This window comes from Balearica regulorum, chromosome 7, assembly GCF_011004875.1.
Source record: "Balearica regulorum gibbericeps isolate bBalReg1 chromosome 7, bBalReg1.pri, whole genome shotgun sequence".
In the NCBI taxonomy this organism is placed as follows: Eukaryota; Metazoa; Chordata; class Aves; order Gruiformes; family Gruidae; genus Balearica; species Balearica regulorum.
In genome coordinates, this window is record NC_046190.1 from 34177748 (window position 1) to 34201860 (window position 24113).

Below are 24113 nucleotides of genomic sequence, written 5' to 3' on the forward strand. Positions count from 1 at the left end.
CCATGGGGACCTCTTCTTTCCTGAAAGCTCCTCAAGGTTGCCTACGTTTTTGTACAAATCTTTGTGGAAAAGTCCTTTTTGTAAAGAAGACCTCTGACCAGTGCGCGCTCAGAAATTATAACAAAGCTCCCCCAAGATAAATTGACAGGAGTATCAGAAACACTCATCTGTTTAATGGTCAAGTAGAAGAAATGGACAGAAAGATCCCAGGTCTATTAAGATTTCGAGAGAGGATGGCAAGCACAAGAAGCTGCTACCACGGAACAGGCCCAACCTGTTCCCATGCGGGACACGGGCTGTGCGACTCACAACAGAACGTAACACCAACTCATACCCATTTCCCAACCCAAGTTCCACAAAACAGTTCCCAAATGTATTATCATGTATCACTTTTATACTTCGGTACCGCTAGCCAAAACAAGAAGTGACTGCATCCCCTTAACTTAGGTAAGCAATCCTACAACAAACGCACCAAAAAAAAATCTTTGGCATCAATACAAAGGTCATAAAGACCTAACAAGTTCCATGCATAGATTTACTGTTCACTTTAAGAAGTGAAACCGAAGACTTTATAGGCATGTTCTCCTTCATCTTCCCTTGGGGGGGTGGGAGTACTATAGAAAAAGTAATACCACTTTCACTGGACTCAAGCCAGAACACCTCAAACAGACTGCAGCACCTCCAGTACCCAGTACAACTTAGGGATCAAGTACTCTCAGATACCAGAAGAGTAACTTTATACACTAGGCAGTGAAAAGTCAGAGAAGGTAATTACAGGGAGCAGTACTCATTTTCTTAGTACCTGTACTTAAAAAAATCTTGCAAAAAGTAATTTAATGGTAGACTTTCTCATATTCAACCAGAACAAAGACAAAAGAATAGTCTTTGGAGAAGAATAAATTGGGATAAAAAAATAAGTTAAGTTCTTAAATAAAATGTTGGCAGACCAGTTTCTCTTCAGATAAACCTAGTTAGAATCTGCTACATGCTGCAGCATTACATTTAAATTGAAATTTGCATTTCCTTATATTTCTTTATTCCTTAAACAAGAGAGATGTTAACACCATGTAATACACATGCTAGTTAGGAGTGTGAAATGGCTCTCCCTCAAACCTTTCATTAAATTAACCAAATCTCAATAGAATGGCATCAGGCTCTCAAGGAACTGCCTCTGGCTTCCTGATCAAAGGATGAATTAAAGTTCAACAATAGAGAATCTCTCCCTCCAGTATTGCTCTAAAAATAAATGCATCAGATCTTTAAAAAAACCCCCAACATATCAATACAAGTGGCACAACTATATGCACCAGTCTGCTGAATTCTGATGGACAGCATAAACCAGTCTGTTTACTGCTTATTTTTAGGCCAAGAACCAGTTTGTTAACACACAGACAAGAAATGCTGAATTTCTTAAACCACAATATTTCAAATGGCCTCAGGACAGATAAACCTGGACCTACTCATGCATGCTTTTTAACTCTTTTCCCAGCTATCGCGCATGACGAACCCTCTGGGATTAACACTGTTAGACTTCATGTTAGTCTGTCTCTTCCAAATCAGATTAATATACTCACTGCTGTTACTGCCACTCTGTAACTTCAGCTTGCTTTTTTCTTTGGCACTCCTGCTAAGAACACCATTCGGTTTTACTTCTTCCTCTGGATCACCCTTTTTTTTCTGCAAATCATTTTGTTTCTTTTTGTAAGTTGGCTTGGGTTGCCGTTTAGTCCTTTGCTCTGACTTGCTCTCGCTTTCATCAGAGTCTCCACTTTCAGAGCCAGACTCGTAAGTTCGTTTTGCTTTTCTCCTAGGGTGCTTATCTTCCTTTGCTAACTTATCCACCAAGATTTTACTATCTATGTTATTTTGCAAATCATTTGATGTAGAAGCTATTAAATTGACAGTACATGGCTTAATAATTTCTGAAACACTGTTCCCTGAATTCTCTTTTTTATTAGTGTTTTTATCTTCCTCCGAATGCCTTGTTAGCCAAGCCTTTTTCAGTTTAGTGTGGTAGTTTGGCTGACTCGTCTGGGAAGTTTGCCCACTGCCTACAGAGTTCGCTTTGTTTATTGTATTACAGACGATAGCACTGTCTAGGGAGAGAGAGGTTGAAAATGTCTGATTTTTCACAGAGTTGGACTCTGTCTCACTGGTGTTACTACTTTTAAACTGAGCCGCAGCCAAGGCTGCCTTGTGCTTTTTCAAATGGACAAAGTCGGTGGAGGTGGAGAATCCCGAGCTGGGCTGAGCAGCGCTGCCTGTCTTGCCAGCGGCGGGTGTAACCAGAGCGGGAGTGCTGATCTTGCATTCCTGGGTCTGCGCCACCGCCTGACTTGCCGCTCTCGAGGTAGTACATTCCAGCGGCGCGCAGGCCAAGACTGTGTTCGATAAGGAGTAAGTCACTTCTGAACTACCCCAGCTTGACACGCTGGTGGTAGTTGCCGCTGATGCGGTGACATCCGTTTTGGTACTGCAGATCATAGTTGTGGTAGGGGTGACAGCACGAGGAATGCTGCCTTGCGAGACAGCTGGAAATTTCTTTTCATACTGTGTGCGAGCACTGTCTGAGTTCATATTTGGCAGAATGATTCTTCCAGTCTCCCTGGCTTCCGCTGTTTTCAGGCAATCTGCTTGATTTGTCACAGCTGAAGATCTCTCACTAACTCGATCTTTGGAAGCAGACTGCATTACTGGTACGCTATCGTATTTCGTGCTGGAAGGAGGACGCACAATAACAGATGCTGTAGCGGACTGTGACTTTCCACTCATTCTTTCAGCATGCCAATCCACTTTTTCATTATTTGGAGCATTATTGGACTTCCACATTTCTGACAAATTCTGTTCAGAAGCACCCTTGTAAACAGTCTGAGCTTCCTTAGGCTCAGGTACTAAAGTCGGTGGTTTCTGCAACTCCTGTATTTTGCCAGCACCGGCATTAACGGGTTGAACAGGGGTTAGAGTCGGAGGTGAAAGGCTGCTATAGCTGCTTTCCTTCTTCTCCAGGTTCTGGTGCACAGGGGGGTGAAAGACAGGGGCTCTATGCAACGCAGGCATACTCCGGAGTGTATTTGAAGATGAGACTGACAACTGAGTAGGGCTCCTGCTGTCACTTCTGAAAGAATTTACTGAGTGAGACTGCACCGACTGTGAAAGCTGCTCGGGTATCTTGCTCGCAGAGCCTTCGCTCTCTGGTTGGTGCTTAATTAAAGGTGGAGGTTTTGAAAGAGAAGAAATGTAAGAGGGGAGAGACTGGGGACTAGCTGCTGTTGAAGGACAATTAGTTTGCTTATCAACATATACACTTGAAGCTTCCTTTGACGGGTACGATCTTGGTGGTTCATTTACTACACTGTTAGACAAGGTGGTGAAATAGTTACTCTGCGGCAAGCTCTGTGGAACAGAGTGCTTCATTTTATACAGTTCTGACACAGAGCGTTCGGCATCTCTGTCATACTTTACTGAATGGCTTTTGGGACTTGAAGATAAGGACGTTACCCTGGAGTAGTTCTCTCTCTCTCCCTCCAGTGCTTTTATTTTAGCTGTAAAAGGAGCAACTTCAATACTTTCTTGGAGTATCCGTCTGTGTTCTTCTTTGTATTTGCTCAGTCGCTCCCCAGTCTCCTGTGGTGGCCTTGGCAGCTGGTTCAACATTGGATCTGCAAAATGTCTGTGCATATGGCTCTCCTTTGCTGTCTGCATTCTGCTTTGCTCTAGCTCCGTCTTTACTGGTGCAGTGGTAACGGAACGTAAAGGTTCAATAAACGCCTTCCTCTCCAGTTCTCTGTTTGAGAAAGGTTAAGCAGACACAGGTTAGTCTGAATATAGCACAACATACTAAACAGAAGACCTTTCTTCCCATGCTTTGAACAAAGTTATCTATTAACACAAAATAAACTTTTCTTTATATTCGGTACGATTTTCAGAAGTCTTCAGATGACTCAGGAACTCAAGCACCGTTCCAAGTCAACAGGGCAGAGTCTGTTTTGCAGCCCACTGACAAGCTTTTCTCTATCAAAGGCACCCGCATTTACAAATAAACTAAAAGGAAGCTAAAAGACAACATCAGCTGCTGAAATGTACCCTCTCACACAGAGGCAAACAGCAAACTTACTCTTTGTGATGCTCTACGATACTTTTGGACAACGGTGGGCTGGAATGTGTTGTCAGTTTGAGAGGCCGAAGGGGATCTGCACTGGAGGGTCGCACAGGAATGTGACTCAGTAAACCAAGGCTGTCAGCTGAGGTCACCGGGGTGGGCTGGTGTAACCACGGGCTGGGAGTATTCTGTTAACACCAACCAGAACAAAAAAGTAAAATTAGATTTCCAAATAATCATGGGACCACAAGACTTACTGTATCAAGTCCTACCAACTTGAATTTAACGTTTTAAGTCACTTTTTGACCAAGTTGTAACATCTGATTGTACTTCCCCTGGACTTGTGGCCTACCAAATAGTTTACACATTTCAGAAGCATTCTTAGAACCATTTAATTTTCAAGTATTCAGCATGAATAGTTAATTTCTGGCATGGCATCTCAAGCTCCTCATCAAAATTAGCAAACCAGTGATAGTCTGACAACACTTAAATTCAGTTACTAGTAAACAGACCACTAGCTCTTCAATGAATCGCAAGAAGTATTTATTTCAAAAGACAAATACGGTTTAGTATTTCTGGAAAACAATTTCATCTCTGGCTGTATAACAAATCTCAATGTAAGGGATAGAAGAATCTCCTTCCTGGATGGTTCCTCTCCTTGCCCCCAACCAAATGATTAAGTACGATAATCCTAATTAATCCGCTTTATTTTGCCAGACATTTTTATTTGGCATAATTTCATAATCAGCAGACTATTAAAACCATAAACATACACGTCTGCCATACTTTGCAGCATGGCAAACGCACAGCATGCACAATTTTGTGCTGTATATCTAAATACTCAAAAGGCGGGCAATACCAACCTCCTCATTTACACACACCATGATAGTCTTAATTTAAGAAACTGTTTTTAAGTGAAGTTGACTACTCAGGTAAGTTTCTTTTTTCCTATCTTGTCTGAAACTCGTGTAACAACTCGCAGAAGAGACCAAGAGCGGGTCTCCATCCCTCTCCAATTTCCCCCTCTCCTCTGAGACCTGCTTACAAGAAACACAGGCAGAGGAGTGGAAAGGCAGGGCACCCTGCTGACGTGGTGCTCCAGTGCTAGGGACAAGCCTGGAAGAAGGGACTGGGACAAGAGGAAGCAGAGCTCTCATGCGCACCCCAAAGCCTCTCGGTGCTGCTCTATCCTCCACTCCTGGCACTGCCCAGAACTACTCCTCCTCCTCTGCTCCTCACCAGCCCAGCCCTCTCCTACTCCCCTCTTGGCAACTCCCAGCTGAGAGGTGCCGCAGCAGAAGGGGAGCCGAGAGCTCTCATGACACACACAGGCAGTACAGAAGAGATTTGCAGGTGCTACAACTTTGAAGTTCTGATTTCTATACTTTTGAATATTTAAAGCAACCGCTTGGGTTTGCGCTAACAGTTTTAGTGCACACGTTTCCTAGGCCAGGAGTTCCCACGCTGTGGTTGAATTCCCATGAACAGCCTGTAAGCTGTATTAAAGTATTATGCAAAAAAGGCCTGTCACCTCCTCCCTAGAGGAGCTGGGGAACATCTGCCTGTGCACCAAGCATTGCCCAAACAGCTGCGTGACTCCACTTGCACCCATCTCCAGCCCAGCCCAAAGCCGGGAGCTGCCACAGCCACCTGCAGACGGTAGGAAAAGGTGGGCTTGGGGGCACGCTTCCTTCAGCACACAGAGCCGAGGGTGCCTGCTCCTGCTGTTACAGCTGAAACGCAGATCCCTTTCTGCGATCGTGGCATCCATGCAAACCGACTTTGGAAACGCCCATTCTGGGTTTCTAAGACATATTTAAAAGAGGCCTCCAGTAAGAGAGCCAGAAGACAAGTCACCACAAGACAATTGCCACATATCAACATAATTAAAAAGCTACGTGCCTCGGTATGCAGGGCTGCATACTTCAGGCAGCCAAAGTGAAAACAGAGACTATCATAAGTTCTTCAAAATGGACTTCAGCATGGGGTGGAGCAGGCAGCAACATGAAAAAGATAAATCCACCTATAGTTTTCTCTTAGGCTTTTCTTCTCTGCTGCGTTTGACTTTATCACCATTTTGATCAAACTGACTTCATATTACAAGGGCAAGTCAAAGTGACTGTTTGGGAAAGACTTAGCCACAGTGGTTTGGCTTTTCTCAAGAATGAGGCTGGGGAAGAATAGCTTTCGCCATGATGAAAAAGAAAAAAATCTCTATAACCATTCAGAAACTCCAAGCTTTGACGCAAAGGCTTGCAATTTGGCAGAAGGACCACTGTCAGCGACATGCCTTTTGTGGTCCCTGTGAAAATCTGCCCAAATTAGGCCAAGTTGTAAGCCTCTGAAAATCAGTATGCACATGCTCAGTGGAGGTTTGATTGAAGCTGGCAGTAAAGCTTTCCAAAGTTTCTGTCTGCACTACACATGCTTCATCTTACACTGCTCCTCTAAGGTGCCTGCAATGAGCAAGCCGTATCCCAAGCCTGCAGGAGCTGAGAAAACTCTTCCTGTAATTGCCACGTCTGCCTGCCAAAACCCCTGCTGCGCTGGGCGTTAGGCTGAAAAACACAAACCATTTCTTCTGAGACTTCAGTGCTTATACACAGCGTACAGAAGAGTCACCCTGACACGAATACAGAGGAGTAAAAGCAGATGGGAAGGCAGGGATGTGTGTCAACAGGAACAGAAGGGGAGAAAAAGATATACCAAGAGAGGGTACACAGATAGGTGTAAAGAAAAGAGAAACGGGTGTACGGTGCAAGAAAGATTTATAAATGCTAGAGTATTTCTCTTTAGAACTTCCCACTGGATCTAGGACTCCTCCTGCCTCAGCCTTTCTCCATTATTTAGCAAGCATACACAACATTTCACTATGCAGATGATTGTCCTACCTCTCCTAGTATTTCACTTACCTAATGGTTTTCATAGTTTGAGGTAGCAAATATTCAACCAGTAGGCTCGAGGTCCCATACCAGCTGGTTGACCTCACTTGGTCATAAACTAAACCCACACATTTCATCTTTAAAATACTTAGGAAATGAAGGTCTGGTAGAACTCCCTACTCACATTCACTGTGAGACAGTGTTTATTACTGGATTTCCGCTCCTAGTTAGTTCTGTGCCTACTCAAAAAAAACCCAACGTCAACGCACACTCGGTGCGCTACAAACTACTGAGTCTCAACCTAGAAAACCACTGTTGGGAGACACCAGCCCCGGCTTAATACGTCATTAAGAAACAAGCACAACTTACCCTTCTCAAGGAAGCCTCTGCGTTAACAGGTGTTTCTGGGTGGACCCATTTGGAGGAGGGCAGACCGAGTCCTGAGTAAGCATGTGTTCCGTTTGGATACTGCCAAATAATTGGATAAAGCCCTAGCTGATTATAGGAAGCAGAAGGATGAGCTTGTCCGAGAAGATGTGGAGACTGGTGTTGTAACATCTGTTGCTGCTGCTGGTGTGCTAATGCCAAATGGCTTAAGCTGCTAGCATGAGCAGTCTCTAGTCGCGGGTGGCCACCCAGCAAGGAGGCAGCAGGCACTCCGGGTAACACTGCAGGAAGTAGATGAGGGTGATGAACAGAATGGTGAGATGCGGTACTAAGGGGGTGAGTGTTAATAGCGGACAAGGGAGCCTGAGCTGAAGACCCAGCTAGCAGATGGGATGAACCAGTTAATGCAGGATGATGAGCGTTTGGATTTAAACAGGTTCGGTGGGATGAGGAATGCAGAGGATAATTATGCTGATGCAAATAAGGTGAAATGTGATTAGTTCCTGTTTCTTGTCCAATCAGAGTGGGGTCCCTGTACACCGTGAAATGTTCATTCTTGTCAATGATAAGAGGACTTTTAGTAGCTTCTAGAGCACTAACTCTAGCTGGAACCGGATGAAAACTAGACCTAGGCAAATCATGATCAGTTTTATTGGCTGACCTTGTTAATCCAGTAGCATGGCTGTTTTGGGAACTAACCTTGGACTTCACAGTATCGGAAGATTGGGTGAATTTAGGCTTAACATCAGGTGACTTTGTTTTAGGATGATCAACTGAAGCACTAGGTTTTGACTTCACAGAATCAGGGACTGGACTTTGTTTATGCAGTTTACTCTCTTCTGCTAGAGAAGCTACATTTAACGGAGACATAAACGAGCCATACTGCACTTTTTCTTTTTCAGGATTTAAGTGTTCATTTACTGATAACGTTTTTACAACCCCAGGTTGTATCAAATCCGTCTTAACACCACTGCTAACCCAACTTTGATCAGCTTCCTGTTTTCTTGCTTCAAGGAAATTTGCATTTGCAAATTGTTGCTTTAAATCGCTGCTGTGAGATTCTATTTTCTGAACTGTTTGCAATCCAAAGGTACTTGCAGCATTATCCCGGCTCTCCTTTTCAGAGTTGTTTTCATTAGTAATGTCAACAACACATTTTGGAGTAGGAGGTCTGGGTACAAATTGCTCATTTTTTAATTCCGCGTTGCACTCTTGAACATGTGGGTCCTTGGCATTCTGCTCATAAGGTGTTGGCTGCTCTGCTGCATGGAGTGAAGATTTTTCCTGCTGATCTAAGACGGATGACTTCAGTCTTTCTGTGTCTTCGTGTTTTTTATCCTCCTGTATTTCATCCCATGGAGACCGCCTATCTGTTAGTGTCTGTTCTACTCCCTCAATAGCTTGGGATTTTCCTTCTTCTCCATTTATCTTTGAAGTGTTCTTGCTTTTTAACTCATTTTCCGAATTTTGCTCTGAGGGCGAATCTGTTAATCTTTTATTTGAAATTTCGGAGTCACTGCTCTCAGAGTAATCTGAGATATTGTCTGTCCGCAATCTCTTCATATTTAGTTTTTTTTCATCCTCTTCAGGTTTTCTTCTTTTACTGAGGAAGTGTTTATTTTTGTTTTTGGGGTTTTCTGTAAAAGATAAAAACATGTCTATAACATTTTCAGTCTGATATGGTTTTAAAGAAGCTCTCCCTCCCTTTCCAATAACTGCTTTTACCTCCTCGACCTATATAATCATATCTTTCTTCTTTCACCTTCTCTTCATCAGGCATGCTGCTATCAGAGCCCTTCCTCTTATTTGGCCGAGTATTCCTCTGTTGCTGGTGCTGGTGAGAATTCTGTTTTGGTGCTGCAGTTTGGGAATTCATTGCTGGTCTGGGACTATTTGCTTGCGCACGTGTATAATGACCCTAAAAATAATTTTGTGATTAATGGACTTGAATGCAATTTTAATTAGCCACTTTAAACGTGTATTTTTAATATCTGCAATATACAAAAATACTTAGGTAAAAATATAAATGTATCTACGTGGACTGTGTTGCTGTTCTGGTTGGAACGAGACCGTCGACGTGAAGTGATGCCAATATTTTCACCTTTCAACAAAGAGTGAACAACATCATCTAGAAAGGTCATCTGAACCATAGAAGGATCAACATTCTGAGGTTCTAACACCTGGTTTATAAAAACAAAAAAAAAAGAAAAAATAATAATCAGCAGATGTACAGACACTGCTCTAATCTGCATTTTCTGTATCAGTGTTCACCAGTCTATTTTCTGTGCTAAAGACTAATCAGAGAAAAGCCTACTTAATCCTGAATAGCAGAACTGACGTATGACTCTCGACAAAGGCTGGGAACAGAGTAAAACCAAAGCAAATGTGTCTTTACATATCACTGTAAAAATAACATCTTTTTCTTTTAAAAAAAAAGTACCCCACCACCACTTCCTTCCCCTTCACTGACCTGCAAATTTGAAATTAAAAGACAATGAGCTCTTCATAGAGTAACCCTTAACTAGCAATTACAATATATAAATATTTTCTAAAAATTAGTTAATGTACTACAAAATATACTGCAGAAGCACATTACAATATTGCTTCCAACAGAAGCAAAACTGCTGAAAGGAAGGAATCAAAATGACTGAAGAAAGAATTCTAAGACTGGCAGAGTGTTACTAGTGAAGGATATTTCAGGAAGAAGGAAAAGCTAACCACATCTTTAATCAATGTCTCACAAAGTGAAAAAAAAAATATTTGGGGAAATTAATTAGAGTAAATTAAGGGGAAAATGTATTTGAGCATTAGACTAGTCTTAAATTTTTATCGTCACACATGATTTTGTCAGTCATTTCAAAGCAGATGGGTCATTCACTGTATTAATGTTGAGTCATTACTCTGGTCTCCTGAAACAGAATTCATTACTGCCACTAAAAATACCAGTATTAATTCTTTTTCTAACATCAACTTCAGAAATACAACTAAAACCCACCACAGTAAATGTAAATTAGGGCTGCAGTAAATGCTTAATTCAATAAACGGCGGAAAGTGAGTATTTCAGTTGCTTGGAAGAAGTAATCGCTACTGTAGTGCTAAAAGACTTCAGCGTTGAGAAAAGAAATTCTCAGCAGAGCTGACAGGGAAAACCAGTTCTTAAAACTAGATCACTCCACTTCAAAGACTTCACTAGTCAAATAGCGACAGCAGAAGAAAAGCAAAACCAGTATTAACCATATCACCGCACAAACGTTCAGCTTCAGGAGGGTATTAACTGCTAGTCCAATGCAAAGTCTTGCTGTAGTTTCAGCGCAGTAATAGACTTGCCCTACTGGAACTGAACAACTCAGTGTATTTCAGAATACCAGAAAAAAAAGTAAAAACTCCCAACACGTAGTTTACTTGACGCTTGTTTTCCGAGTATCGCATATCAAACTCACCTGGTCATTCATAACAACCATAGTGCGGGTGAAGAGATCATGATGAGTTATGATACCAGTAAACCACTGGGTGGCAGAATCCTGTCTGTACACTCTCACCCTATAACCATTTAAGGAGTACGGACCTTTAGAAGGGGAAGAAATAAAAAAGCCATTGAGGAATTCAGAGGGGAAAAAAAAGTATAAATGGGTTTTCCTGGTTTTTTAAGCTTCACAGCAAATATATAGTGTGCACGGCATGGACAGCAAACTACAGGCAATTCTGGCACAGCACTGCCTGTGGATTTTACTTTCATTCTGGAAGACATTTTGAAATGCAAATGATACATTTAAGTAGGCTTTAAGGTCAATTATCCTAACATTTTCAACATACAATTTTCTTATCTAACTAAATCTTTCTGCAGCCCTGATGACAAATGATGGGAAAATTCCTGCCTACAAACAGCAACCGTCGAAAAGGAATCTGAAAGGCTAGAAAGTGGCAGCAGCAGGTTATACAGAAGCTATTTAACAGGCTAGTCACATGCCCAGATGCTTTGCTGGGGAAAAGATTTACATCTTGGTGGTTAAGGCTCTGCATCTGCCAAGTCTTTCCCATAAGTGACCACAGAGTTTCTCTCCATTACAGCTGTCAGAAAGGCAGCTGAGTGATCCCGTCCCTGCTATGGCCACACAGAACATTCAAAAACACACATGCTATGAAGGCTTTAGCTCCTGTTTTCAGATACATCAACTGCAAAGAAACCCCGCACATCGTCCCTTTGCAAAGATCAGTTTAATTCACCTCCAAAAGCCCACTGGGGTGGGGAGATAGTATGATATAGTACTTATCTTACAGTTGGTTTCAAGACCTAGAAATCAAGATTCAACAATTTTATTCATGTTCGGTGTCTCACTTGATCATCATGACTCTTAAGCTTCATTGCACTTAGTGTTTATATAGCATTTTGGATGACCAAGCGATGCTGCCACCGAGTTCAGTTCCAACTGTGTGGGTTTCGCTACTTCCGCAACCAAACCCCAGGTCAGGCATACAGGAACGGAAGCAAAACCAGTCAGTGACAACATACAAAAATCCTAACTTAAATGATTTAAGAGTCCTTAGTTGCTCAACCGCACAGGCAAGGCCAGAATTCCCCTGTATTTCCTAAAGGTCATTTTTTCCAAGCCCTGCCCAGTACATTAAGCAAGCTCAACTATCTGCAGCAAAAAGGCCAAGGACCTCGCAGGTGACATCTTTCTCTAGTAAAAAAATCCATATTCACACGACTGGGTCCATTATACTCGCTGCACGAGAAAGTGTGTGATCACAAGGACTGTTTGAGAGATGAAGAGAAGTGCAAAAGCAGTAATAAGACATTTCCAAGTGGTCTTAGGGTTTAATTTTGGAACCTTAGCAAGGCCTTTTGAAATACCTTTTGCTTGGGATTATGTAGGTTTTAAAACAGCTGGGAAACAGAAACACCATGCAATGGCACCCTTCTTTCACCCACATCCACGTCATTCACTACACAACTGAAATCTCGAGACCCAGTGAACTCTCTGAGCTACCGCCATTAACTCATCCCCACAGCACATTTCCAGTGGCACAGACAAGGGCCAGAACTACACCAGCACTACCAATCACTGATATATATGGCCAGAAAAAGAGGAAGAATCTACAAGCTTATGTCTCACATTCCTGGTCTTGGACCAGACGGGTTCCCATGGGGACACATTTCCTGATGGCTTCTCTCCAACCTTACTCCATATGCCCCTGCAAAATGCCTCCAGCTCAGCTCCCACACTTCTGGCTGTCTGACCCAACCCAACACGTCTCTAACTTTTCATGGCTGTCCCAAAGCTCTGCCTTGTTCAGACAGTCTCGGTAAAATTTTGCTTGTGTCTCTTCGTGCCAGTTTCCCATTCCTATTTTCCTATCCCAGCTCTTCCTCTCTTGCATCCTACTGTTAACTGCACAATGACTTTCAGTCTCTTGTGTAACCAGAACCAGCCTCTCCCCAGCTTCTTGTCTCATTTTAGCATTTACAATTCCAGGGCACCGGCTTCCAAGTCCCTTCCCAGTCTTTGCAGTTTGCAAGCTCCATCCTCCCTTCTCCATCAGCTTCCAGCTTCTCTTACACTCTTCTGCACTGACCCAGTGCCAATTTCTTTCCTCTTACTCCTTGTTCTAATTTGTGTCTGCCCTTCATCCCAGCTGTTATCCTATCTATTTTTAAAAGAGACTTTATCTACCTTTAAAAACAGTGTGTGTGCGTGTGGGGGGGAGTGGTGGTGGTTTCTTACGTGCTGCTGGGTGTGAGGAAGAAGGAGAAAGATTAAACTGCGGTCATGCGACACAGGACAGCTCAGCTCCAGCCCAGCCCAGCCACAAGCAGCCATTACAGGAAAAGCCTGGCTTTGTCTCCAGTCCCTGGCTGAATCACACTCAGCTAGACATTGTTGAAGCAGCCTGTGCAGTACTATCAGGAAATATCTTCAGGGCTGAAGCACGCTCAGTGGTTCAAGAGGATTATTATACACACAGCCTCAGAGATTGTAGTGATAATAAATCTAATAGGAAGAAAAAATTCAAAGATTTTAATTGTTAAAAATCAAAGACACTTTACGATGTTCCTTGAACTTGTTTTGTTTGTCCCAAAAGCTTTCAACTTGGCCAAGCTGGGGAGGAGTTTAGTTCTTTTAAAACAAGGAATAAACTACTTTCCTGCCAAATCTACAATCTCTACTGCAAAGCATGCTGCTGTGACTGCTACCCAAAGAAAAGGTCGTGAGGGCAATTTTTTTTTTCTTTAGTCTCATTCTTGCAAATAATTGGACTAGTTTTGATTAAGATTCCCCCTCCACAAATTGGAATGTTTCTTTTCAAACATTTGGAACTCAATTTTAATGTTTTTCTCCAACCCTCCTCTTTCTTCAGATAAACTGCATTTTAACGGTGACAGTCAAAGTAGAAAATACTAAGATATGAGATGATGGCTTCAGCATCATCGACAAGGAAAAGGCAGGATCCTAAAAATGCTGTAGAGGATGAAGTAAGAGAATATGGTAACAACCTTAATAGATGCGTCTAGACAAGGCAGAACTGAGAATGTTGCTTAAACTGCAGGGAACAGGAAAATGGTAGTAACGGAGAAGGTGAAGAAAATCAGAGAAATAAGGGGAGGAGAAAGAAAGGATAGCATGACTAAGATTACAGCAGCTAGCACGGCTGGAGGGCTGTCCGTAAGCCACCGAAAGGTTTGTGCCAAACACGAAGTCTCTGTGACCGGGAGCAGATGACGCCCCAGAAGAAGGTGACAGTAGTCTGTGCCGGCTGACCACCATCCCGTGGGGCTGAGACGGTGGCACTGCAACAGCCCTCCCCATGAATGGCATGTCATCACCCGAGGCAACGCATCTCTCCTCGGGCCACGCTGCACCACATCAGGTAAGCAAGTGGATTTGAACTGCAGCTTCTCCTTAGACGAGGAGAGTTAGTCTGCAAGGACGTTTGGATTAGATTCATCTCATCATCTAAAATACTCCTAATTTGTGCACTTCTAAGCATCCAAACATCTGTTCGAGAAATTATATAAAATTATATATATAAAGATAAAAATACAGTTCCTGGCATGATGCGATGTAAATGAGTTGCATGGATGATAGGCTGGCAGTTTCATTTAGATGACTGTTTCAATATTGCTGGGGCTTTGCTGAAGTATTGATTCTGTACCAGAGACTTCTAATTGTCTTATTATTGTTACTCTAATGAAATACAATAAACAAGCTCAATTTTAGTTTCCTTTTCATACAGCCCTAATTTGATTTCACATCACCTCTCAATGCAGTTTTGGCTGCAAATTTCATCAACAAACTATTAACTCAAGTTTTATCTGAAGATATTAAGATAAAATCTACAATGACTAACACTGACATATCAACTTACTATCTACACAATGCCGTGCATGGCTTTTTTCAGCATCCTTTCTCTGTGGCCTGTAAGTATAATCACACCTAGTCAAATTAAAGACTCTACAGAAGGAAAGACACGAGTTTTTTACTGTAAATTCAATACTATACTTACCATATTCCTTTGGTCTTCTAATTTTAGTTTTATTAAGGAAACCAGACAGCAAGCAAACCTCAGCGCCATCCTTATAATATCACATTATTTACTGCTCCCCTCTCCATCTTAATTTACAGAATGACTGCTTAAGCATTTTTGTCCTCAAATTGCTTTACTGCGTTGCCTGGGGATTTTAACCCAGACCCACAGGTCAGTTTCTGCCCCCCATTGCTAGGAATGCCTCTGTAGAGCTACCTGTCAGTTCTGCAGAAAGTTAATGAATATACTGCAAATGCATGTATTTTTATTATCAGCAACACTGAGCCAAAATCATTTACTCTAATTCACGCTAGTTTTCACGTAACTTGTATTTACAGTGCAAAAATGACGTATCTGTTTGCTGCAACCTTCCAGCATTAGAATCGAGTTACAAAATCGTAAGTGATTTGAAAGGCACTTTTCAATCGGGGGTGAGGGTGTGGGGTGGGGATCTGAAAGTATTCTTCATCTGTGACAGAACTGTGAAGAACTACAAGCACAGACAGATATCGGAGAAGTTATCACACGTAACAGTAACACTAACAGAGCACAGAACAGTTTTAAACATGCTAAAAGGTGTGTAGTTGCCATTCACACACACTTTCACAACAAATTTTACAAAATATTTATGTTCAGACTAACGATATTCAGCCATTGCTGTAATCACTAAGACATCAAACAAGAACAGTCTGAAGTAGTCATGCACAGCTTCTTACATAGTCTTGTTTTCTGGAATTAACAAATACTTCCAAAAAAATTACTTCCAAGTTAGAAATATATTCTCCATATTTCACAAGTACTATGGGATGAGCTCCACACAACTAATGGCCTTAAACTAGCTAACACAGAATAAAAATAACACAATTTCCCACATAATTACCTTGCATAAAAATCTCCTGAACCTTTTGTTCCTTTACCCAGGCTTTTACCTCCTCATGTAACTGCGGGTTATCCCTGAGAACTGGGTTTAGACTGTCTACGTCGTCCTAAAGTAGAGATTAAAAAAAGAACCATATGTTATGTTTACTTGTAACATTTCTGTTTATTTTCCTAGATGTATTTTAAAATACAATATTAAGTAGTTTGATGCTAATTTTACTGATTGCCTGCAAATCCCTGTGTTATTTTTAGAAAAAACTTAAAAGCGCAACGTAGTGCTAGAAGTTATTTCATGGGAATGTGGTATGTCAGATCCCACATGTGGCCAGACTTGTAAGCTATTAATAGGATCACACTTTCATAAATACTGTCTTACTACAAGCTAAAAATGCCCTCTAAAGACATCAGTGTTTACAGGTATGCAGAAGTAATTGTTTAAATAATGATTAAATGAATTTAAAAATAACAAATATGTTTTCCATATCTGTAAATTTTAATATGGACATACTGAGCATAAACATAAGATTAAAAAACCCACCAAGATAATGCATAAGAGAGCTGTATTTTAAGAGAAACAAACATGCTGAGAGAAACACCATTACTGATTTTCAAATGTGTAAGGCCTTAGTTAACTAGATAATTTCAAATAAGACATGCTTTAATTTTTATTTTTATTGTATTCAGTTCCCCTGGAAAAGATTCTTTTTCACGATTTTGAGTAGGACATCATCTGGGAAATTAAGACGTATTTGGTGGCATTGTTCTCCTAACAAGGAAAAACTAGTCACAAAATCTGGTTCGTATCCTTGAAAGCATGGCTTAAATCACCATTCATCTCTAGACTTTTAGAATATCTATTTCTATTTCAGAGCAAACTTGCTATTTCTGCCTTTGAGGCTGTGGCAGAGAAAGCAAGCTGCGCCGCAGCCTGGCAACTCCTCATGCAGAAGACGGCCTTGGGAATCCATGAGCTGCAGGAACATTCATTTGTGCTGAGAGAACTTCACACAGCTAAAATAATCAGAGCAATTCTCCACATACAAAATGTAAAATGTTTTATCAGTACTGCAGCTGAGATCAAGTAATTTCTTTCCTTGATCTCCAACAATTCCTTGATGTTTCACAATTTATTATGAAGAGCTCCAGCCATAGAATATAAAGATACAAGCAACACTCAGGGAATCGTGCATTGCTGCCAGGCCCTCGAGTGACACGAGCAATTTCTCTCTATTCATCTGGATGAGATTATTCCTGCTAACCCACTGATCACAGGATGTCTACTTCAAATTCAAAATTCACTTCTTGACACTTGAGGATTTGCTGTGCTCCATTACGGAGAATGCATCAATGCTTCAGTTATTAGAGAAAATTACTCTCTCTCCTTACGCTTTTGAAAAGGATATGGCCTCGGATCCAAAAGGAATGGTCAAGATGATGGTTTTAATACACATGAAGTGGAACACAGTAGAAGTGAAAGGGAAGATCAACAGGACCTCTACCACCAGGTTAAGAACACCAACCAGGCAAGTATGTCACTAGCATTATCAGAGGCACAAGAGGGTCAGCACTAAAATTTATTCAAGAATGGCAGACCAGCAAAACACTTCCTCTCCTGAGGCAATCTAAAAATAGTATTAGCTGTTCTACTTTCCTGTGCAAATCCATTTTTGCATTGATCCTACATACAGAAGCAACACAACCACTGGAAGGAGGGAATGGTTTGCCAGGGGAACCCAAGAGACCCTGGAACTGGCATGTGATGACCATTCATCTGTCCCCCTTCCCATGCACTCTTTCACAGCAGCTGCAAGAGATTCCTGTACCAAAAATTTCCCCTCTCAGATCCACAAGCATTAGAGCTAAGCAACAGACTGAGGCACTGCAATACTGGAACTCTGACTGACTTAAAAATGCAGTTAATATGCAGATCTCGTACATTTTAGTAATTCCTTCGGTCTCATCTACAAAATTTTTTATCTTTGTTTCAAGATTATACACACTGATTAGGTAGCATGAAGTCAAAGTTGTTACTCTTAACATTACTCTACTTCAGTGAGTTCTTTATGCAAAGTTTTTGAGTCTGTATCGTCTTGAGCCACTTTTGATGTGTTTCTGAAGGCAACACACACTGTTGCTTTTCTTTTTTTAGATTTCACATCCTTCCTAAGCATCTTTGCCTTCTTTGAACTTCACACTGAAGACACTGGTGATCCTACAGACAGTACATTTGAACCTTTTTTGTTCTATCTCCTATTCTGATCCATGCCATATCAGTACCTTTGATTCAGAGTGCTTGGTGTGAACACTCAGAAAAGGAGACTGCAAAATTCATTTTGTACTTCTTTCCTCACTCTTGGAGGAAGATTAACAAAAGGAACAAGTGAGGTCAAAGATCCATTACACAAACTGTGTACAGGTCTGACTGCGATTATGTAGAAGATATCAAAGAGAACCCAGGGTTTCTAAATATACAAACAAAATACACATTTAACATCATCAATCACTGGGAGGCGGGGGGGGGGAGTGTTTTGCTTCTAGACATGCACATGCTATACAGTGGTCAACAGAAATCAGTACAGCAAAGCAAAATTGTAACTGACAACTGAAGCTCAGTATCAAGATACTTAAAAAAAGGTTCCTGAAATCTCAAAAATTCTGGTTTTTTGTGTTTATATATATATGAAAAAATGTGTGCACCATGACTGACCTTTTTCCACCATTAATCTTAAATCTGAACATCTAAAAAACAGGAAATTAATTGCACAATGTGTTAAACTATAAGGTGATGGCCTTAAGCACACTGTTTTAGCACACACCACAAACTTTAGCAAAACCAGGGAAACAGGGCAACGAGCAAGGCTGATGACTTGCAGCCTCTTCCCTGTCTTAGCACTCAAGACAAGCAGATGACTCTGCACTGGCCAGTCTTTTTCCTTATCCTGTATTTATATTGCTCAAGAAACAACAGCTCTGTCTACAGATTTGAACCCAGGCAGTTACTACCTTCAGTTTTCCCCTCCTTGGTCAAAGTAGCAAGACTGACTGACTAACCCACAGCAGAATTAAATGACCTGTAGGATTTTCCTCCAGACTTTTCCTCATTTGAAAGTAGTTTCACTCACAAAAGTAAGTATGGTACCCTCTCCTAGACTAGTTTTTCCACAAGTCCTGGAATACCTCCTACAGGATGATACTAATCCTGGTTTGAAATCCTTATGAAATGCAAATCAGAATGCAAATCAAATAAACGGGACTGCAATTTTCTACTGTAGGAAGCTCTTTATGTACTTCATGCGGCAGTGCCCCTTGCTCCACAAATGACTATATGCAATATTGGGAAGAAGACAAAGGGTGTATGGGTTAGAAAGATACGGTCAAGATAATCCTTCCTGCCCTTGTGGAAGACAGTCACATGAAGCAACGTGACTATCAGAAGCTTACCAATCTACGTCAGGTTTTTTAGATCTTTGCTGCTATTCTTCCTTCTTTCCAGACCAAAAGTGGAATTCACTTCTGGTGGAGTGGACTTTCTGCTTAATTATCCAAAGAATACTGGAGTCAGTTGCATATCTCTCTAGGTGAGAATTCTCACCCGCTGGGGACATGCTTGACTCCTAAGAAGACCTGGGAAGGATAAAGAATTATATTTTTCCAAATAACAAAGTGAGCCAGTGTTTTTCTGAGTATATCTTTTCTTTCTTCTGGTGCAAAATGATAGAGCAGGTTGGAAACAATAGACCATACCATCAGGGTAAGATACCACGCTGCTCTAACCAGAAAGTAGAAATCTTTGTTCAGAGAAGTATTTTCAGAGAGCTTGTTTGGATAAACATTTACCATTCAAAGTCACAGCTGGACAAGTGCAGATCACTTATAATGCTTCTAAATTCCTTTAAGTCATGAATCAAACAGGAATCTCAAAGACAGTACCCACAGAAAAACAAGCCAAAACCCAAAGACGTACAGAAGTCTCCTACTCAGGCCCCATGCACAAATAAAATACTGTCCAAGATACTCAGAGGCTTCCCTGGATGAGCCGAACCTGCACGCTGCCTAAAGACCACACAAAGTGCCTTCTGAAAGGCTCAAGTGACCACAGGCTCCTTTTCCATTTTGGGCTGCTGGGCATGTCCGTGGTGGGAGCGCCTGCACATTTCCACAGCTCTCTACCTTCCCAACAAGACTTGCTCTATTGAAGCAAGATGTTTCCTCAGCATTTTAAAATACTTCTCCAAGTCATTCTTCGCAAACTTGAGGGGCAGAAATGAGTTCATTAAATCGAGAGATAAAACCCTGGAGCACAAACCACCACCATGAAAGTGTATTCAAGTAGCTGCCCCCACCCCCAATCACACAACCTACATGAGAATAAGGTACAGAAACTTCAGTCAGCTATCAACTCTCCATTGCCAGTAAGAAGAGGAAACCCGACAATATGCATTGGAGGAAAACCAGTCCTGGAAAAAACAGTGGCTTTTGGCAGTAAAGAGGCTCAAATCGGAGCCCTGAAGACCAAGCCTCAACACACGCTGTGCATTAGAATCTGCAAACGTTTATTTGGGAAAGCGCCTTCCTTGGCCACGGTGTCTCTGCATTTGGCTTCAATGCATCAAGGACATCTTTTTAATATCAGTAGGAACTCATTTCAGCTAGTGTTTTACAGAGAAAGACTAAGTAGATTTTGCAGTCCTCGCAAAGGTCAACACCACATTAGTCCTCACCATCTGTGGCTTAATTAACTATAGCTTCCTCTGGCTGCTTAGAGGTTTTCTGATAATTTAGGACATGAATTAAATGAAAACTAGTACATAACCAACTTGAGAGTCCTGTTTACAATGTTTACGCAGTATGCACCGCACACAGAAATAAGCTTTTTGTTAGCACTTTAATGGTAGAGGGAACACATTTAAATTCAAACAGTGCAAATGAAAAATTCAAATATCAACGTGTCAAAGGCTTGAACCTTCAGTTTTCTTGTTTCATGAGTATCTTGAAATAATTTTTTATAAAATGAGACCCCATCCTTTTTTTCCTCCTTTTTGCACCAAATAATTTTTACAGCTGCATAGAACTTCATCTGCATAGAAATTAAATTTGGAAACTGCAGTCTGAAAAACAAGGAACAAGGTAAGTCAACACCTGCCTACCAATTACCACAAGTCTTCAGAGAGCAGTGGCAGTAAAAAGTATTGTTTTTAAAATCTAGACTGCTGATAATTTATACTAGTCCTCTAATATCATCTTTCAGAAGATGATTTTCTACCATTAAAAAAAAAAAATTAAATGCCTTACGTGCACCCAGCCTCAAACACACCCATGTGTTTTTTTACCCCTCATTTGAAAGGTCTGTACAATTCTCTCCTTATTTTCATTTCTTGATAACTAGCCATCCTTTTCTTTTTTTCTTCCTCTTTTATCTTTCACTGTGTCACCTGACATACCTGATTATATCACTGATCTGTAATCTCCTTCACTGATTATAACTTTTTAACAAACCTTCAATCTTAATATTGTCCTGCCTGACATCGGTGTGAGCAGGAAAACAAAACAAAAAAATCACAAAACAAAACAGCGACATAAAAATCTGGATAGGCAGAATACCAAAAATCTTACCACCACCACCAATTGGTAGTTTCCCTCTGTCATGCTGCAAGACTTTTCTTCCAGTGGCAAAAGATGTGAATCTAACTAAAACACAGAGAAACTGGCAGCAACTGCCACCCCCGAGGGTATCACCAGACAAGCACTGCCAAGGCCACAAGGACCACACCAAAACCCTACAGGGAAATCATCACATTTAGCCGAGACTAAAATACACAGATCTGCTGCTGCTTCGCCCATCTCTCTGGACACACAGGCATGCATCAACCACTGGTAAGCAGTATATACCTTACTCCCTTCTGACAAGGGAAAGGCTTCCCCAGGTGCCACGCCACTGCAGCTGGTAGGCAGGAGGTCGGAGAGGCTGTGCTGCTCCACACAAGGCAGCGGAGAGACGCCTTTCCAGGGGGGACACATCCACCCCACCCGCCACATCTCCTGCAGCTAGGGCAACTCCCCCTGCTCCAGGCTTCCCACAGAGAGTGACCAGAAACACCAGGGCTACAGCAGGCTAGAAAGTTTTTTAGGGAGATGGTAACTTCCCAGTTTACCTTAACCGGCTTTGTCTGAGCAGAGAGAAGAGGCTTAGGCTTACCAGGCGATGCTAGCGCTTTCCATGTAAACCCAACCCACACTTGACCTATTTTCTGCTGTTCGGAGTGCACGGTCACAATTTACCTCATTCAAACCTGGCAGCTGCCGGGCTACATCTGAACCAGTTAAGTCAAGCTTGAAGGCACAACCCTGACCCCTAAACCAGAAACAAAGTCGAGCTAAGGTCAGCCCTCTCACACGTGCACCGAGGCATGCCGCATGGGAAAAGGCAGGGACGGGCAGTGACGCTCTCGCTACGTGCAGAGGTCAGGCAAGAGAACAGGGATAACTAATCCCTTCCCAAAAAGGGGCTCTGAATGCACTGTTCAGAAAAGAACAAACGTTTATAGATAGTTCGGAGGACAAACATTTAAGATTTGGGGTTATTTTCAGTGTCTAACAGCAACAATTATGTTTCTATAAGTAGAAAGTTAAAACTACAGGGGGAAAAAAAGATGAGGACTAAAAATTTCGTAGTTTTCCAACTGTCAGTAAACTTAACATCTCTCAGGAAAAGCTATCAACAATTTTTCTGTTGTTTCCCACTCTTCCCTATGCCTAAAACTTCTCCCCACACATTCCTACTTCCTTCCTCATTTCACCTGTTCAATAATTAAAGAGTTGAGATTGATTTTAAAATTTTAATTATCAAGTTTGAGAATTAGGGGAGCAGGGCTGCGTATGCTTCTCCATGTCATGATTTCAGGCTTGAAGAAGCATCACTGCACCCATTAGTTCAGTTCTGGAAGAGTAACTCACACCCCTAAGAACACCAGAAAAATTCTATTAAAAATATAGAAAGATTATCCTATGGAAAATATATTAAAGTTAGAAACACAAATATGCAGCAAAAAATCTGACTTGTAGTCAAGTATTTTCCCTGATTTTAACTCACAAACACAGAAATAAAGAAGAGGTATTTGCCTTCCCATAAGACTTCCAATGTCTCAGGTGAAACAGGTATGCTGCAAAACTTCTTTTTCCAAGTCGGCTTGTTATTCCTGTATCTGTAGATGAGAATCTAGTAGGGAAAGGCAGAAGGGAAACGAGAGCAGCGTACGGAACAAGCATGCAGCAGGGAAACAAGCAGCCACCAACGGATAAGCAAAACCAAACCTAAGCCAGGCAGTTATTGTCACAAAACAACCTAAAAACTGCTCTAGTGACTTCTACAACAGTTTGGCATTTGAAAATAGAGATTTAAAAAAAAGATGACCCTTATGCTCACAGGTTATGTCACCCTTTCTTTAAGCAGCTGGGACAATCTGAGCCAGAAAAGCCAAATCTCCTGGAGTGACAGACGTATCTTTTAGCATTTGACCTGAAGACTTCCCCAAACAAGTGGCTCCTACCCACAAACCTGGTGGGCTATCAGCTTCCCCCTAGAGTGCTGTGGCGACCGTCTGTACCACTTGCGTTCTTCTCCATGTACAAACGAATGAAAGGTCAAGTGAATAGCACTGCTCCATGTCCATCTTTTCTCTCATTTTGATGATACAGCCACCCATTTGCTCCATACATTTATCACCACCACCTCAGCAACACGCAGCTTTGTCCTAATTTTGCATTTTGTTTTATCTACTCCTAAGAGAAACAGCGAGGGAGTACTGGTCCTGCCCCACTCAGCCAGTAACTCCCAAGTCATGTGGTGATACTGGAACAAGCCTTTAAGTCACTTACCAAGCAACTCAATGCCACTATGGGAAAATAAACCTCAAAGTGCAGACATTTCCCTAAAGCAAGCAATTAGCAGAGTGAAGTTGATGCTAACAAGGAGAGCAGCTAAGCGAGTAGATTGGAGAAAAATCTTTTGTACATTGATATTAAAATTTAAACTGAGAGCCAGACACTGTGAATTGTTAAGAAGCTTTCAGAAGGTATCTAACAACTCCCCAAACCTTATCAGCTGAAGGACAAGCTGTATGGATGGATGTGTCTATAAGCAAAAAAGAAAGCACGTTCTATTGATCATCAGTTATCTGGACTAGTGGGCTGCTAGAAAGGCAGTCCAATGCCCCCGGAAACCAAGCCAAGAGATCAGTTCTTGCTCAGAGACTGACTGTTTTACAGAGGACACATCTTCATTTCATCAGGGAGAGCGGAAGTTGCTTGCGGCAGCTTGAACTGGCAGAGTTGGAAAGCTG

General features: G+C 41.7%; 1 protein-coding gene across 12 annotated transcripts in view; it reads right to left on the bottom strand.

The window, feature by feature from the left end:
- The window catches only part of JMJD1C (jumonji domain containing 1C), a 168619-nt gene that overhangs the window by 24273 nt on the left and 120233 nt on the right, over nt 1-24113 (bottom strand). For 6 of the 12 annotated variants that reach the window (XM_075758833.1, XM_075758829.1, XM_075758828.1 and 3 more), the window contains 7 exons: nt 15776-15881; nt 10809-10933; nt 9405-9548; nt 9094-9286; nt 7351-9005; nt 4115-4287; nt 1575-3784 (listed from right to left, as the gene is read on the bottom strand). In XM_075758833.1, coding sequence (XP_075614948.1) covers nt 1575-3784; nt 4115-4287; nt 7351-9005; nt 9094-9286; nt 9405-9548; nt 10809-10933; nt 15776-15782 — 4507 coding nt within the window. In that variant the 5' untranslated portion in view covers nt 15783-15881. The remainder of the gene's footprint in view (nt 1-1574; nt 3785-4114; nt 4288-7350; nt 9006-9093; nt 9287-9404; nt 9549-10808; nt 10934-15775; nt 15882-24113) is intronic. The other 6 variants (XM_075758830.1, XM_075758839.1, XM_075758838.1 and 3 more) reach the window with 3 other exon arrangements.